General features: G+C 31.9%; 1 protein-coding gene across 12 annotated transcripts in view; it reads left to right on the forward strand.

Annotated features, from left to right (window-relative positions):
* LOC106867666 (uncharacterized) overlaps window positions 1-15,402 on the forward strand; it is a 95,513-nt gene extending 80,111 nt beyond the window's left edge. For 10 of the 12 annotated variants that reach the window (XM_052972728.2, XM_052972717.2, XM_052972700.2 and 7 more), the window contains 6 exons: window positions 105-149; window positions 1,433-1,714; window positions 3,072-3,872; window positions 11,783-11,939; window positions 14,140-14,255; window positions 14,686-15,402. In XM_052972728.2, coding sequence (XP_052828688.1) covers window positions 105-149; window positions 1,433-1,714; window positions 3,072-3,872; window positions 11,783-11,939; window positions 14,140-14,255; window positions 14,686-14,847 — 1,563 coding nt within the window. In that variant the 3' untranslated portion in view covers window positions 14,848-15,402. The remainder of the gene's footprint in view (window positions 1-104; window positions 150-1,432; window positions 1,715-3,071; window positions 3,873-11,782; window positions 11,940-14,139; window positions 14,256-14,685) is intronic. The other 2 variants (XM_052972702.2, XM_089363641.1) reach the window with 1 other exon arrangement.
* Window positions 15,403-16,273: the final 871 nt, after the last annotated feature.

The following is a 16,273-nucleotide window of genomic DNA, read 5'->3' on the forward strand; positions in this document are numbered from 1 at the left end:
ATAATTTAGAATATTTTATATTTTGTTAAAACGTTTTTGTTGTTATTTTTTCATGTTAAGGTTTTAGAATGTAATTATTAATTACATGTTTTTTTCTCTTTCAGGCAATTACAGCAAGACATGTTGCTGTTCAGGTTGATGAAGGAAAGGTAAAATATAATACAGTTTTGCTTTGTTTTTTAACTTGGCCCAGACTGTTGTTAGTACATATATTATCAGCCTACACACTTTAAAACAATTGGGGACTACTTGAAAATTGATATGTTGAATTCAGAAGGAAGATCAATGCTGAATAACAAATTAAACCAATAAAACAAAGCAATTAAGCTTACAAGGATTCTTGTATCCTTTCCTCTTGATACTTTTTTAAAAAATTTATTGACAGCACAGTATTATGAGTTATAATTATGTCGTTTGTTAAAACTGATGAGACTATAGAAATATGGTAGGACTGTCATAAATAAAAATAATCTATCATGAAGACAATTAGCTAACTGAATTTTTGAGACTTTTATAGTTTTTAATATTTTTAGACCCAAATATATTACTTTTTTGTTATTTGTGAAAATTATTAGGTATTTCAAAGTGATTAAGTAGAGCAACAGACAGGCTAAATAAAACATTGTATTTTAGTTTTGTCTTTTATTCTTCCTGACTTATAAAATAATCATCAGTAAGACTAATGAGTATTAATGTTGCTTAGCTGTGTTTTAGTCCCTTCTCCTTTTCATATGCCTTTCGAAATGCCAATTGCTTGAATGTTATGGGGAGTAGTTAATGTTTAAAGTAATCTTGAAGCTTTTATTTTGCAGTATTTTTAACTTGGTTTAATATATAATATGGTCTTTGGTTAAAACCTTGCACTGCCATTAGTACACTCATTGTAATTTGCTTTTCATTTACAAGGTTAATTATATACGCATACTTTCATACACACTATGTGATGTTCACACCAACTGCGAATGTCACATTGTAGGTTATACTACATTGTTTAATTCTTATAAGGGGGGGGGAATAATAATAAAGTGGCTGCTAAATATAGATTGAGTGATGTTTAAGTTCAGTTTATTGTATCCATGTGATAGTAGGAAAGTGATATTAGTAGCTATTCTTATAACATTTTTCACAAAAGTGAAGAGAATAAAATGGCTGCTTCTGATCCAATCCTTAGTTGTTTTTATGTAATCTAAATAGATTTTTAACTCTAGTGTATTTATGATCATAATCATTATCACCACCAGTATTATCATGTTTCATAAAAAATCAGTCATTTATACTTTATAATTCTTATATATTTTGGCTATATGAAGGTGTTATGTTTTACACCTGTTGTGATCACGTCATTTAAAAAAAATATTGCAGTCATCCCAATAATCATACTTGTCATGTTTTACACCTATTGTGATCACATTTTTTTTTATCCTTGTTGCAGACTTCCCAAACTCCCAGTTCAACTAAAACAGTCAAAATAACCACACAAAAGAAATCCATTCAATCACCTTCCTCTTTATCATTTTCATCATCATCATCTTCATCACTCTCAGCCCCTGTGGCAGTTTCAGCAAATCTTGGCATATCTGAAAACTCATCCTCTCATTGGTCTCGTGCAATCACCACTCAAGATACTATACAGTCTAATTTGGTAGCTCAGCCTACAGTGACTTCAGGCTTACTGTCCAATAATACTACTCCCTTAGCAGTCTTTAAGAAAAAGGTGAGAAAATATTAAACATGGAAGATATTTAGTTGTCTTCTTTCATATTCACAAATAATTCCATTTATGAATTTTTTTTTTGGTAGTCATGAATTATGAACCCATAAAATTTGACTAATAATTTTTATACATAATGTTTATACTTTTACAAATGTTTTAAGTTGTTGATAAATAAATTGTAGATTCTTGTAAGGTCTTTAAATATAATTTTTTTTAGGCTTACTAATATTGATAAATTTGTATAATCCTAAACATACTATAGATGCAGATATAGCATATTAATCGTGAATATTTGGATAAATCAATTAGTGATAAAATGTAGATGAAAAAAAGTAACCTGAACATATGATTTTACATAATTACCATAATAATTATGAATTATTCAGTTTTGCCCCAGTGTTAAAAATTCTTCACTACAATCCCTTTGGATTTCTAGAGTAGATATATTTTGTATAATAATCTTCTAAGAATTAGTTTTGATTGAATTTATATTTCTAAATTTAGCCTTGTATAATAAATCTAAAAAAATATTTTGTTCCTGAGATAAAATCTCTCAAGGTGTTAGAGTTTCTGTATTTATTCATATTCGCTGATTTTTGTTTCAACCAAATATGTTTACTTTTTCTCTTTTACATGTGCTTCTCCTTTGTCATTTCAAACATTTTACCATGCATTTTCATATTTATATTAGATACTTCATTTAGAACATTTTTATGCTTTTCTTTTTCTTTTGTTAAAAAAAAATGTAGTAAAACTTCTATTTAGATAATATATTTTCATTATGTGGCAACATTTTTGTAAGTGAAATATATTTGGATTGTCAAGTTGTTTGAAAATTGAGACTTCATGACACAAATATGGAAACGTATTTTAATTCACATTAGTTAATATTTTGGGGATTTTTACATTCACACAAGACAGATAAAGAGAGTAATGTGATGGTTGAAGTATATTTTTCCCTATTTTCATTTACTCTATATAAATGCTTCTAATGACATTAAGGTTGAGGCTATCAGTGATCTCTCTCTATATAAAGAGGTTTTTAGATGTATGGTGAACATGTTTGTGAACACTATTATATAGTTTCCAGTAACATTATTTTATGCCAGCATCAGTTCTCCAAGATAAACTTGCTCTTCTTTCAGTTTTGTATACAAGATTATTTTCATAAGTTACTCAAGTGGTAAAGGACATTGTTATTCTTTTTATATCTGTATGATCAATATAGTTGTTTTGTTAAAACTTCTGTAGATTCAAACTACTGATATATTTTTAATTTACCAAATTGTTGTGCAATTCATTTATTTTGTTGCTGAGAAACAAAATTTAATGAGGTTATTTAAATTTGTTATTCCAGATTGTGCCACCTAATAATAGTAACAATAACAATAATCAGTCAAAGAATGGACAAGTGAGCAGTCAGTTAACTACACCAGTCACCAAATATCAGTCCACAACAGTTAAAAGCTTACTTGATGCGTCACGTAATACAAACCAAGTGTCTACGCCACAAACTTTGCTTTACCAATCTTCTGGTCTAATTGTTGTATCTCCTCCAACTGCAACTGCAACAACAGCAGCAAATACTACTACTACAACCCGGAGTATTCTTACTAAACCAGTTACAAGTCAGGCACCATCTGGAGCTGTAAAATTAATAGATTTAACAGGGGATGATGAAGCACCGTTTAAAAATCAAGCAAATGGAAAGAATGTTGTCCACACAGCTGCCATTGCACCCATGGGATCTGTGCGGTCAAACATTGTCTCCCAACAAGTTGTTCGTCAGGTAACACCAGTACAACAACCAAAAGTACCTTTTGGTACATCATTTCTTTTAAGTACACCTGCTGGGACTCAAATCATCAGCCCATCAGTAACACAAGGTGTAGGAGCAGCAAAACCTGGTGTATGCCAGTATGTTCTTACATCGACACCCAATATCCGGCCGGGTGCATTAGTTACAGTAGTACCTACTACAGGAACACAGAACTCTTCAGTGAGACCACCAATTGTATCAAGTACAGTTGCAAATGCAGGTTCTTTACCACAGTTACGGCCAGCTCAACAATCCACTGCAGTAGCCTCAGTTGATCTAACAAAGGCGATACGGCCACCTCCACCACTTCAAAGTGCCCCAGTGCAACAAAACACACAGGTAAGCTGAAAAAAAAAAAATCATACTTCTTTCTTGGATTTGATATCTTAAGTGTTCCAGTTGAGCTTAGATAATGTTTTTAGCTTGGTTAATAACCAGAACCAAATTAGATATTGTATTTGCATTTAATTTGAAGGAGTATTGAAAATTTTATGTTAAATATTTTCTGGTATGAGTAGGTTACATGTTGTGAAGTAATTTTTACCTCTACCGGAATACAGCACAGTGGTATTAATGTCCTGAATTTATATGTGTATAATACATGCTTCTTTTTTTCCAGAAATTTAAACTTAAACATTTCAGTGTGTGCATGATGTGTGAGGCCTATTATGTTCTGGACCCTATGTATATTATTATATTTGGGATGACATGACTAAACTAAGTTAATCTATTATCCAAGCTAATTGATGTGTAACATAGCATTTTAATCATAATAATGTTACATTTTTCTATGATAATGATATTAAATTTTTGTTGTATTTCATAAGTATATCCACATTGGAGATTGTGCCTCTGTCAGTGTCTGAATAAATATAGCAAATGTTTGCTGGTAATTGGTGATATGAAGTAATCAGAAAGTAAAATTGACATTAGTAACAAATTTTTTTTTTTTTTTTAATCTGACAAATCTGTGCTGTAAATAGATGCTATCTTGTGTGGTGTTGGCACAATTTATATCCCACAAAATTAACACTCAAAAATGTTGTGCACTATGGTTAGAATACTTTTTTATTTTTGCCACACGTAAAATACCATATTTTAATTTTAAGATTCTAATTTGTAAAAAAAACTTTCAGCTGATCCTGAATGTCTGTTGTTCAAAACATTAAAAAAGTTTCATAATGAAAATGTCAGGAGTTTTAAAATATGCACATTTTATAGAATAAGTGCTTTATTCTCTTTGTGACAATGTGACTGTGTGCATCACAACACAAACTGAATAGGAAGATTGAGACTGTACTTACTACACCATCATTATGAAAATCAAATTGATTTTCTAGAGCAAAAAAAAAAAAACCCAAAATAATTGTGTAGATTGTGTGATTCTATAATATTGATTTTACAGCAGGTGAACTTTCATACACTGTTAGAATGCAGAGGTCACTTATAATTTGCTTTACAGAAATTATAATTAATCTAAACACTTCTTTTCCTAAACATCATAGTACTACTAAAGAGAGATTTTTTTCCCTAGTAATTAGTGGTGTGCATTGTGATAATTTATATACCTCGTAACAAATTTAATGAAAAGACATCATACTTCTCATTTAATGTAGTGGGTTTTTTTAATGATAATTTTTAAGCCTACAGCACAATGTCTGTGGTTCATGCAGGGCTACTGCTCATGTACTCATATAGATCTGAGAATTAAGGATTCATTCTTTGAAAATAGCACTTAATATCACTACTATACTGGCAGTGGTAGTCAATGTTGAATGTCATATAAATCACAATAAGTACATCTTGCCCCTATTGATTTGTATTTTGGAAATCCCAGAAAAAGATAACAATTCCCATTGTTTAATAATCACTCTTATAATAAATGCTGTTGTCTATATATTTCATATCATGAAGAAAGATAACTCCACTAATATTATAGTTACCAGTTATTTTCCTTTCTTTTCTGTGTGTGTGTGTCTCATTCACTCTTTGGTACCCAGCATCGTCTCTTTCTCTCATTGCTCCTTCATCCTGAACCTCATTTTCTTTCACTGCCCTACACCTCAACACCCATTCTCATCTAGATTTTATGCCTACTTATTTCCTGTATATTGAGCATGGCTACTTCCCTGTAGATACTGGAGACCTGTCTTCTAGGATTAGCTTCAGTACCTGGAATTTTCCCTCCAATTCCACAATAGATTCAGCTACGAGAACTAGAATATCAGTGTATAGAGATTAACATGGATAGCTGATATTAAATTTCTCTCTGATAGCTTGTTTATCTATAACAAATAAGATAGCACTGAGGACTGAACCTTGCTGGAGCACTAATTCCATGCTAAATTCATCTCTGAAATATTTGTTGACCTTCACTTTCTTTATGGCAGCTTTGTACATAACTTATACTGCCCTCACAAGCCATTTGTCTACTTCTAGTTTTCTTATTAATCTCCAAATTACTGAATGTGCTACTTCCTTCCTGTCAACAAATGCCAAGAATAGTGGTTCCCTCCTAAACAGGTATTTCTCCTGAGGAATGTTGCATAAGCAATGCTTTTGCTGGGCAGTCTATATCTCATCTAGGTCTACTTTGCTATGGATTAATTGTGCTATGATTCTTTATGACCTTTATAACCTGACCCAACGGTTTTTTTCCTCTATAATTTCCTCTCTGTAAGGCATCTCTTTGGGTATTAACTATCCTGGTGGTTATCATGTATCCTACTCACCAGGAATTTTGAGCATCTCCACAATTATCCCTGATGGTTCAGTAGTTTTCCTCCCCTTCATGTCTCTAATCACCTCATCTACCACACTGCTGTCAATTTGAATTGTTGGCCTCTCTGAAGTGGTTAGCATGAGGTAGCACCTTCTTCCTATGTATTCTCCTCATTCAACAGCATTTCATGATAACACTTCCATGCCACTTTCTTGTCTTCTACAACGATAACAAAAATGCTTTCATTATTTCAGATGCATTCTTCCCCAATAATGTTTTGTTTCTCTAACACACTATCTTGCAATCCAGAAGACCCCACATTACTGATTCCCATATTGCAGGACAGGTGCAAATCTCTTTCTCCTTCACTCTTAGCCAAGTACACCTGTTGCCTAATTTAATAATGCTTTCTACTTCCCATGTTTTTTCTGGGTTTTCCAAGCTTGTCTTATAGCCATTACAGCCTTATCAACTGTGTCATTCCATCACCACATCATCTTTGATTTGGCTGGGACTTTGCACCAACCACACATCTGATCTGTAGCCCAATGCATGTCATTTCATAGATTTCTCTGTTGTTATCTACGTTATAGGTATCTTATTCCTCCCTACAGTCACATATATATATATATATATCAATCAGAAATTTCCCGTTTACTAAGCTCTCATTCTGAAGCCACAAGTCAATGTTGAGTAGTGCATATTTGTGTGAGCCATGTAAAGAAATTCAGTTTAAATAAACCATATATGCCACATGTATATCTTCCTCATCCGTCAGTGCTATCTTCCTTATCCATCAGTGTGGGGCAAGTTCTTTTGTTTATGATTCCTGTTTTTAGTGATTGGCCTCTGGTGTTCATTTTCTTAAGTTGTTTTTTATTAGAACTTTGTGGCCGTGCACTTCATTAATTAGTTTCTAATTTTCTCTTGTTATTTTGTTTCTTTGTTTTGTTAGACAGCATTTTAAAAATTTCCACCATTTGGTTTGTCACATATTCAATTACATTTTTATGGTTTTGTTTTTATTTATATAAACAAGCTTCTTATGAATACTTATATGTTTTGATATCAAAATGTTTTTTACCTTTGGTTTGGTGAGCATATTTCTTGCTTTTCAAAATCACTGTTCTTGTTTATTGTTTTTGAAATATAGTTTCTTAAGATGTTTTATTGACTGGCCCATTTTTTTGTTGTTGTTTGTATCCTATTTTTGGCAAAGGGCTGTTTGATATTTTTTACTCTATGGTGACTTTTTGTTTTTGTCAGTGGTGTGTGTTTATATGAATGTTAGCTGTTAGGGGTTCAATTCCAAAGTATTTCTATATGGAGCCTGGTACATCCTTCTGGCTTGCTAGTCCTCAGTCAAACCGTCCAACCCATGCCAGCATGGAAAGTGGACGTTAAATGATGATGTGAATGTAAGGGAATAAGCTAATAATAATTCAATGCTCGGAATTTGTTTTTCACATATCTCTCTTCTCTTATTTGTTGAGGAGAGGTCGTGGTGGTGTTATGATCCTATTGACATCATTTTGTTTCTACTGCCTGTACATTGTTGGTGGTCTACCCCAGTTTGCAGTTGACACCATTTATTGCAGCTGAATTTATTTTAGTATCTACATTGTGATGATCTCATTTCATTTCTTTTGCATAGAAAGTGTATGCAGTGTGAATATTGTATGGGGCATGTTATGAAATCTTTATGTAAGGAGTTGTGGAGTCTCTTATTTTTTATTTTTGTATTTATCTTAAATATCAAAGGTACTTTGACAAGGACATTGCATTTTTCTGCTATAATTCTAGAATATATTTGAATGCATGTGTGCATACACAATATGTTGTGTTTATACTTTTAATTCATCCATTATGGAAACTTCCTTTCAAAGGAAAGAAGATCAGTGAGCAAATAACAAAAGAAAAGGAAAGAGCAGTTAGAAACAAGAAGAGGAATTTTGACATTCATTTCTGGCATCCAACCGTCACAGGAAACAATATAGTTTTATACTTCCATGTATAAGCTGCAACACTTGTTGTGACTACGGTCCAATCTGCTGACCTCTGAAGTGACCTCTCCAAGGTACAAGCCTAATGTATTGAGATTCTGAGTTTCTCAGTTGCCAGGTTTTCTGTCTTGGCTTTGCTGATGTGATCCAATGAAGTCCAAAGCAGTATATTTGACACCAGTTTGACTGTAGGAAGTTGCTGGAAGATTTTCCAGTTGAACATCAGATCATCTAAGAAGCTCCACTCCTGAATTTTTAATAAGGTTTATTTCTTAGTTTTGTCTTGCGAGACAGTGAAGCTGTTTACCTAATCTGTAATCCTGGACAGAGCCTGTACCAGGTGTTGTTGGCATGAGAGTGCAAGATTCATATCAGGCAAGGTTATCAAGTACCAAAGTATCACTGTCTATTACTCTGAAGAAAAAAAAAAAAAAGCAATAATATTCCTGTACCCCAGGAAGGAAGAACAGGTGCATTATTAAGAAAACAGTCAAGAATGTGTGAAACTCTGAAATGCCAAAATGAAATAAATTTAAGGATAGCAGAGCTTAGGGAATAAACCTGATTAAGATATCAAAAATGAAATTGCATATGAAAGAAATTAAAGGAAGGCAGATATGAGAAAGAGACAGCCACGAAGAAGTTAACAAGAAATTGAAGAAGAATGGAATGTGAGATCTCTTAATGCACAAGCTACAGAAATATAGGAAACAAATTCATAATGTAGGAAACAAATTCATAATGTAGGAGTAAACATAAATATCTATTTAAAAATAAATATAGTTTTCTATATTTTGGATTCATTTTATTATCATTTTCAATACATTTAACTAAGATAAACATTTCATAAATATTTCCCATCATTACAGATGGCATGGGTACACGAGTATAACATAATTGTTTAGTAAACTGTACCTTGAAAATTAAAATGAAAATAATTTTCTTTACTTCATATTTTGCTTCTGGTATTAATTAATTATATTTAGAGTAATAGTCTTAGTTTAAAATATTGTTTTGATAAAATCAAATAATTATTTCTGTATATATTTTATATACTTCTAATTCAACTGTTGAGGAGACGCCTCTTCAAAGGAAAAGAAGATTAGCAAGGGAACGGCAAAGAAGGTGGCGCTCAACCTTATCTCAAGAACAATTAGAAGCAAGAAGAGAAAAAGGTAGAAAAAGATATTCCAGTGCTTCACAAGAAAGAATTAATGCAATAAGACTGCAAGCAAGAAAGCGTGAAGCTATGAAACGCCAAAATGAAACTGAAGAAGAGGGAAATTTAAGGCGGACAAAGCTGAGGAAATGGGCATCACAGAGAATTCGAAAAGAAACTGTGGAAGAAAGAAATTTAAGGAGATCAAAGATGAGAGAAAGACAATCACAAAGAATTCAACAAGAAACTGAAGAAGAGCGGAATAGAAGATCTCTTAAAGCACAAGCTATGAGAAATAGAAGAAACAGTCAAAGTTGTAATGTAAGAGTAAACCTGTAAATAATATCTGTATTTAAAAAATAAATGTAGTGTTCTTTATTTTATCGTTTCCAATAAATTTAAAGTAAACATTTGCTGTCAGTTTAGATGGCATAGGGTACACCAGTATAACATTGCCTAGTGAATTGCGTACCTTGAAAGTAAAGATGTAAATGATTATATTCTTCACTTGATATTTTTCTTTTAGCCAATTATTTATTTTTATGGCAATAGTTTTAGTATAAAATATGTTTTGATAAATCAAATAATTATTTCTGCTTAATTTTATACAATGACATTGGGAAATTTCTCCAAAGTAAGAAGAAAAGTCAGAGAAAAAAGTTTTTTTCAAAATATACATTTTGAAATGTGATGTTAAGTGAGGGATAGCTGAGACAGTACAACTTGCAATTGGATCCTTTATTGTGATTAGGTTGGCTACTTTACCTTTTGAAGATAACAACATAATTTTCTCTTTGTTCTTATTGTTTGAATTGGATGGGCATCAATATATTTAGGATATCATAGTTTTAGTGAGCAAGAATATAAAACAGATAGCTCCCCCCCCCCCTTCCCATTTTCATTTGTAATAGAATTTCATTTTATTTATGTTTGGGGAAAGTGTGTTTCGATTTAAAAATATATATATATATATATAAGAATGAGTATGAAATTTTGGTTTTGGCCTCTTGACACACTCCACTTAACTCTTCAACCTAATTGAAAATAAACTCTCACTTTGTGATTGATTGATTATTCAGAAGAATTTAAAATATTTGCTCCAATAATGCATATTTAAATAAGACCTCTCTCTCCTCCCACCAATATAAAAATAACCCTGGATCCTGTATGTGAAGTTTGACATCCCATAAGCTTTTAATACACTAAACACTTTTTTCTTGAATATGCACTGCTGAAATTGGAGTATGTTTAATATGTGTGTGCATCTTTTATGTCATCAAATATGGTATTGATATTTGCAGTACCTTCTAATTCAGTATAGGAAATAAATGCAACTGATCAAAACCATATAACTTTCACTTGTATTGACAACTGCCTTCCATTTCATATTGTGGTAGATTTGTCAGTGTTGCAAAATTGTTTTTATTTATTTATTTTTAATGTTTCTCTATTCATCTAAATCTACTAGCTCTTAATTGTTGAAGTAAAATGTCTCCTAAAGGGCTGGCACTCTAGACAGGAAGAATTGGGAAAATGCTTAGTGTTGGTCCTGGGAGAGAGGAACAATATGAATGATGAAAATAGGAAACATGAGTGTGATGGATGGGCTTTGGTAGAGGGGAGCATAATTAGCTTGATCTGAGAAGCAGAGGTCAAGTTTTGATAGAAAAGTCAGAAGGAAGAGACATCGAAACTTTGGGTTAAAGGTTGTTGTATATTGGTGAATGACTCATTTGGCTTTTGGAAAGGTGCAGCACTGTCCCAAATGTAAGATCAGTATTTTATTGTAGGTGTTTCATTTTACAGCAGTAGCTGTGAGACATGAAAATGACATCAAAAACATAAATAATAATACATTAATACAAATAACGATAGATTTACCATGAATTTTAATTGACATAATTTGCATGATCAAATTCTTTGTCTGTGTGTGTGTGTGTTTCAGTTGTCTTGACTGATGTTTTAGTACCTTTGAGAAAGGATATACTGGAAATTGCCTGCTCCAGTCACATCAGATTTTTGTAAAAACCTTTTTGTTATCCTATTTCTGTTAAAATTCATTGTCTTTATTTCACTTAATTTTGAAAATAATAAAATATTTAATAAAATAACTTTGCCATTATTAAACTGGTGTTTGGAAGCATAAATCAACATGAAATTTTGATGTAAAGTTTTAATTTAGACCACCTTGTACAGGAAGTTTGTATCATAGAAACCAAGGACAGTCTCAGGTGGGTTGGTATCAAAAGGGTTAAATTCAATCAATGTACAGTTGAGGTGCATTCAGTATCTTGTTTGCATGAAATATCTATTCAAAGCAGTTGTTATGAATGATTAAAATGAGATGATACTTTTTAACTTTCAGAGAGTAGTCTCCACTCTACTCAGTACCTCATCTTCAACAACTCCAGTAGCAAAACATCCAGCTCCATTACCATCACAGCCCACTCCCACCGTAACATCAACAGGTCTTAAAAGTCCACCACCCAAAGCAGGTCTTCGGATATCAAGGGTAGCACAAGGTAAGTTCTTATTTCTTTGATAATTAGTAAATCTACTCTCTTTTACTTGTTTCAGTCATTTGACTGCGGCCATGCTGGAGCACCACCTTTAGTCGAGGAAATCGACCCCAGGACTTATTCTTTGTAAGCCTAGTACTTATTCTATCGGTCTCTTTTTGCCGAACCGCTAAGTTACGGGGATGTAAACTCACCAGCATCGGTTCTCAAGCGATGTTGGGGGGACAACTACAGACACACAACATATACACACACACACATATATATATATATATACTAGCAGAAATACCCGGCTTTGCCCGGGTTAAAGAGAATAATGAAATCTAAAAACGCCGTCTAGACTACGCAACCCTCAACTGTTAGTAGCTACGATACCATATTTCTACATTAATAACTCTCCAATCCATGCCAGCATGGAACATAGACATTAAGTGGAATGCCAGTCTCTCATCTAGGAAGGCCTTGAAATCAATGTTACCAACTGGGGACTATGTGTGTCGTAGTGATAATAAAAAGACCCAAAGGAGGTCTGCAACGAAATAATTTTACTCAACACTTTGCAAGTGAATCAGTGGAGGCAAAGATGCGTCTCATTTACTTGACAATTTATGCACCACATTGCAGAAATCACAATGAAAGTATATCTGAAAGGGTAGTCTTACACTGTTGTACCGTTGAATTACAAATAATGCTCATCTGTTATGTTCGGGTTAAAATTTCATCAACATCAAAAATATATGAATTTCCATGGGAGTTATGGCCGTTATACATAGAATATAATTTCCAAATTTCATAAAGATCCGTTCAGTACATTTGACGTAGTTTTGGCTAAGAAAACAAATGACTAATGTGTGTGTTTATGTACATGTTTGTGTGTGATGGGTGTATATATGTATAGATATCTGTATGCATATATATATATATATATATATATGTATATATGCATATACGTGTACATATACATGTATATGTATACATATACATCTCTTTCTCTGAAAGTATCTGTCATTACAGTATCGAAATGTGATTGTTTCAGTTAGTGGAATAACGTGTACATATACATCTCTCTCTTTCTCTCTTTCTCTCTTATCACAGCCACTCCTACGCCTATAAATCTAGTCAGTATTTATTCATTTGAAGTCTTATTTTTCTGCTTTTTTTAGTCATTGATTTCTAGTTTCATAAGATAGTTTATTTGCTGCTATTTCATTTTTATTGTACTACTTCAGTAAAATCATTTAATGGGTTATTGAAAGCAACTGAAGTTAATTGTTTTTAATTCTTGGCTAAGATAGAAAAAAAAAGTTATTATTGGAAAAAGCACTGCAGTTTATCTTTTACTTGTTTCAGTCACTGGACTGCAGCTATGTTGGGATATACTGCCTTGAAGGGTTTAGTTGAACAAAAATAACCTCAGTACTTATTTTTTGTTTTTTTAGTCTAGTACTTATTCCATCAGTCTGTTTTGCGGAACTGCTATGGTACAGGGACATAAACAAAGCAACATTAGTTGTCAAGTGGTGGGGTAGGGGACAAGCACAACACACATGCACATAATGGGCTTCTTTCAGTTTCTGTTTATCAACTCTTCTCACAGGGCTTTGGTTGACCTAGGGCCATAGAAGACATGTAAGGCACAATGAGACTGAACTCAAGATCATATGGTTGGGAAGTAACTATGTGGTCTTACCCCCACAGCCACATTTCATGACTTTCTATTAAGTTAATTGTTATTAATTAGGTGTTTAAGGCAGCAAGCTAGCAGAATTGTTAGCACACTGGACGAAATGCTTAGTGGTATTTCCCCCATCGCTATGTTCTTAGTTCAAATTCCGCCAAGGTCGACTTTACCTTTCATCCTTTTCAGGTCGGTAAATTAAGTACCAGTTGAGTACTGGGGTAGATGTAATCGACTATCCACCTCTCCCAAATTTCAGGCCTATAATAGAAAGGGTTATTAATTAGAAGTTTTCACATTATATTAATTTGATGTTTTAAATTTGCATTCAGATACAACTTTTTTATTGTATAAAACTAATTTGGATGTTTATACTGAAATGTCATTTCTCTTGTTATTATTTTAGATTGATTTCTTAAATTTAAGTGGTATTTAAATTTTAAGCAGTCCTGTGGGACATGACTTGTTTTTGAAAATATTATATCTTATTTTAATTTTACTTTTTTTTTTTTCTTGTTTATTTAGGCATTGTATTATCTTGGAATATGGCTTTAAATGAAAATCATGCTGAAATTTCAAATTATCAACTCTATGCTTATCAAGAAGGAAGTGCTCCACCTAGCACTTCCTTATGGAAAAAGGTTTGTAAAAACAAGCTTTTAGAACTACTTTTTTCCCTAGTTAATTTATAAATCTTCAAGAAATAAAAGTATGATACTCCTTTGTTACACATTAAGGTTGTTTGCAATTATGTTGCTATTCCTGTAAACCCAAAATGTGCTTTAGGGTTAGGGTTAGGGTATTGTCTACAATAACAATACACACCCAAATTATGGTAAATTTTTATTGTATTTAGAAAGCAGTTTTATTGGCACATTCTGAAGAGGATATCTTCTGTACTTTGAACTTTGCTTTTGGTATTCTGTTTCTCTTCTCACACATTTCTGAGTTTCCACATACAATGGCAATCACTATAAGAGCCAATACATGCCAAGACACAGCACCTCTTTAAAAAAAAATTAATGTAATTTTTTTCCTTTTTTAACTTAACGAATGTTTTGCTTATTTCAGGTTGGAGACATTAAGGCTCTACCTCTTCCAATGGCTTGTACATTAACTCAATTCCATGAAGGAAACAAATATCATTTTGCTGTTCGAGCTGTAGACTCACATGGCCGTGTAGGGCCCTTCAGTGATCCTAGTACCATAAACCTTGGAGTTGGAAACAAATGAATTCTATAGAATTCTTGGAAAGACACACCAGTAACTACACCTTCAATTATGGACATGTTAATATTCTTTGTAATCCAGCATTTATTTGATGACATCTTAGTTACCATGAGTCAAATTCTTGAGTCCTAATAGTCTCTATTATTAACTCCAAGTTTTTGGCACCTAAAAAAAGTTGTGTGTGTTTGTTTCATTAAGGTCTTTTACAGACAAGGAGAAGTATCTATAAACAATTTGCTCTTCATTAGCTGTTCGCATCATTGTTAAGGATTTGACACTGTTTGCTTTATTATAGTTATCTATAAGTACGGGAAGGTGTCTTTAATTTAAAGAGATTTACAAAAATATTTTGTAGCTCACTTTACAATAAATTTTGATACATCTACATTGTATTTTAAATGTTAATAAAATACAATTTTAAACAAAATGCATTGATATAAAAATGTACCAAACAAAATTATCCAGAGAAAACTTTTTCAGTATTTTTTTTACTGTGTTATTTATTAATATATCTGTTAATGTAAATTGGTACAGATTATAAAATATTGAAGAAAGAAATGGAAATTATTTAATCTTCTTTTCATTTACAGTTAAACTTGAATAAAAGATATTTTCATTTCAAACTGGGTAAGACCATGGAACTAAAACTAGAAATATGAACTTAAACAAAAAAAAAAAAAAAAAAAAAATCACAATGATAATACTATTCTTAAGTCAAATTTACTAAAGTTAAGTATTAAAAATAGCAAGTGACTTTGAATAATGAAATATTTGTGTATCTCTATATAATTGTCTTTTTTCAATTAGGGGGTCTTAAATAATAATAAAAGTAGTGAATATTTTGCTTAATAGCCTTAATTTCACCTGTTAGATTTATTGAAATACATTAATATGATCAACTGGAAATTTGTCATCATTTCTGGATATATATAATACTTAAAATATTCTTGATTCTTTTATTAAAAAATTTTTTTTTAAAGCTAATGATGTTTTTAAACACTCCTTATGTATTAAGACATATATGCCTTTGTGTGTATGTTTTTCAACAAATACACATGCACATCTTTCACAAAGGTTGTTAAAGCATTCAAAAGTAAATTCTAAACATATTTAATTCAATTACTTAAAACAATGGTTATAATGAATCCAATTTAATCATAAAATATTCTTAATTTCAAACATCCCTCTTACCTGATAAACTCATCATATTCTTCTATGGGGCAGCAAAATATATAAAAATAACTCCTTTATTGATTAAAAAAAAAAACAAATTTTCTTCAAGCAGTCAAACAGAAATTGGAGTGTCTTTACATTTTTTTCTGTTCTTGGATATTTATTTTACATTTTTCAACTATTATTTTAATTACTTTACATAACTTTCCATTCTTTTACATTTCACTCGCTGGATTACAGCCAAGCTGGTTTTAAT

The sequence above is a fragment of the Octopus bimaculoides genome, chromosome 1, assembly GCF_046866305.1.
Source record: "Octopus bimaculoides isolate indiv1 chromosome 1, ASM4686630v1, whole genome shotgun sequence".
Lineage (NCBI taxonomy): Eukaryota > Metazoa > Mollusca > Cephalopoda > Octopoda > Octopodidae > Octopus > Octopus bimaculoides.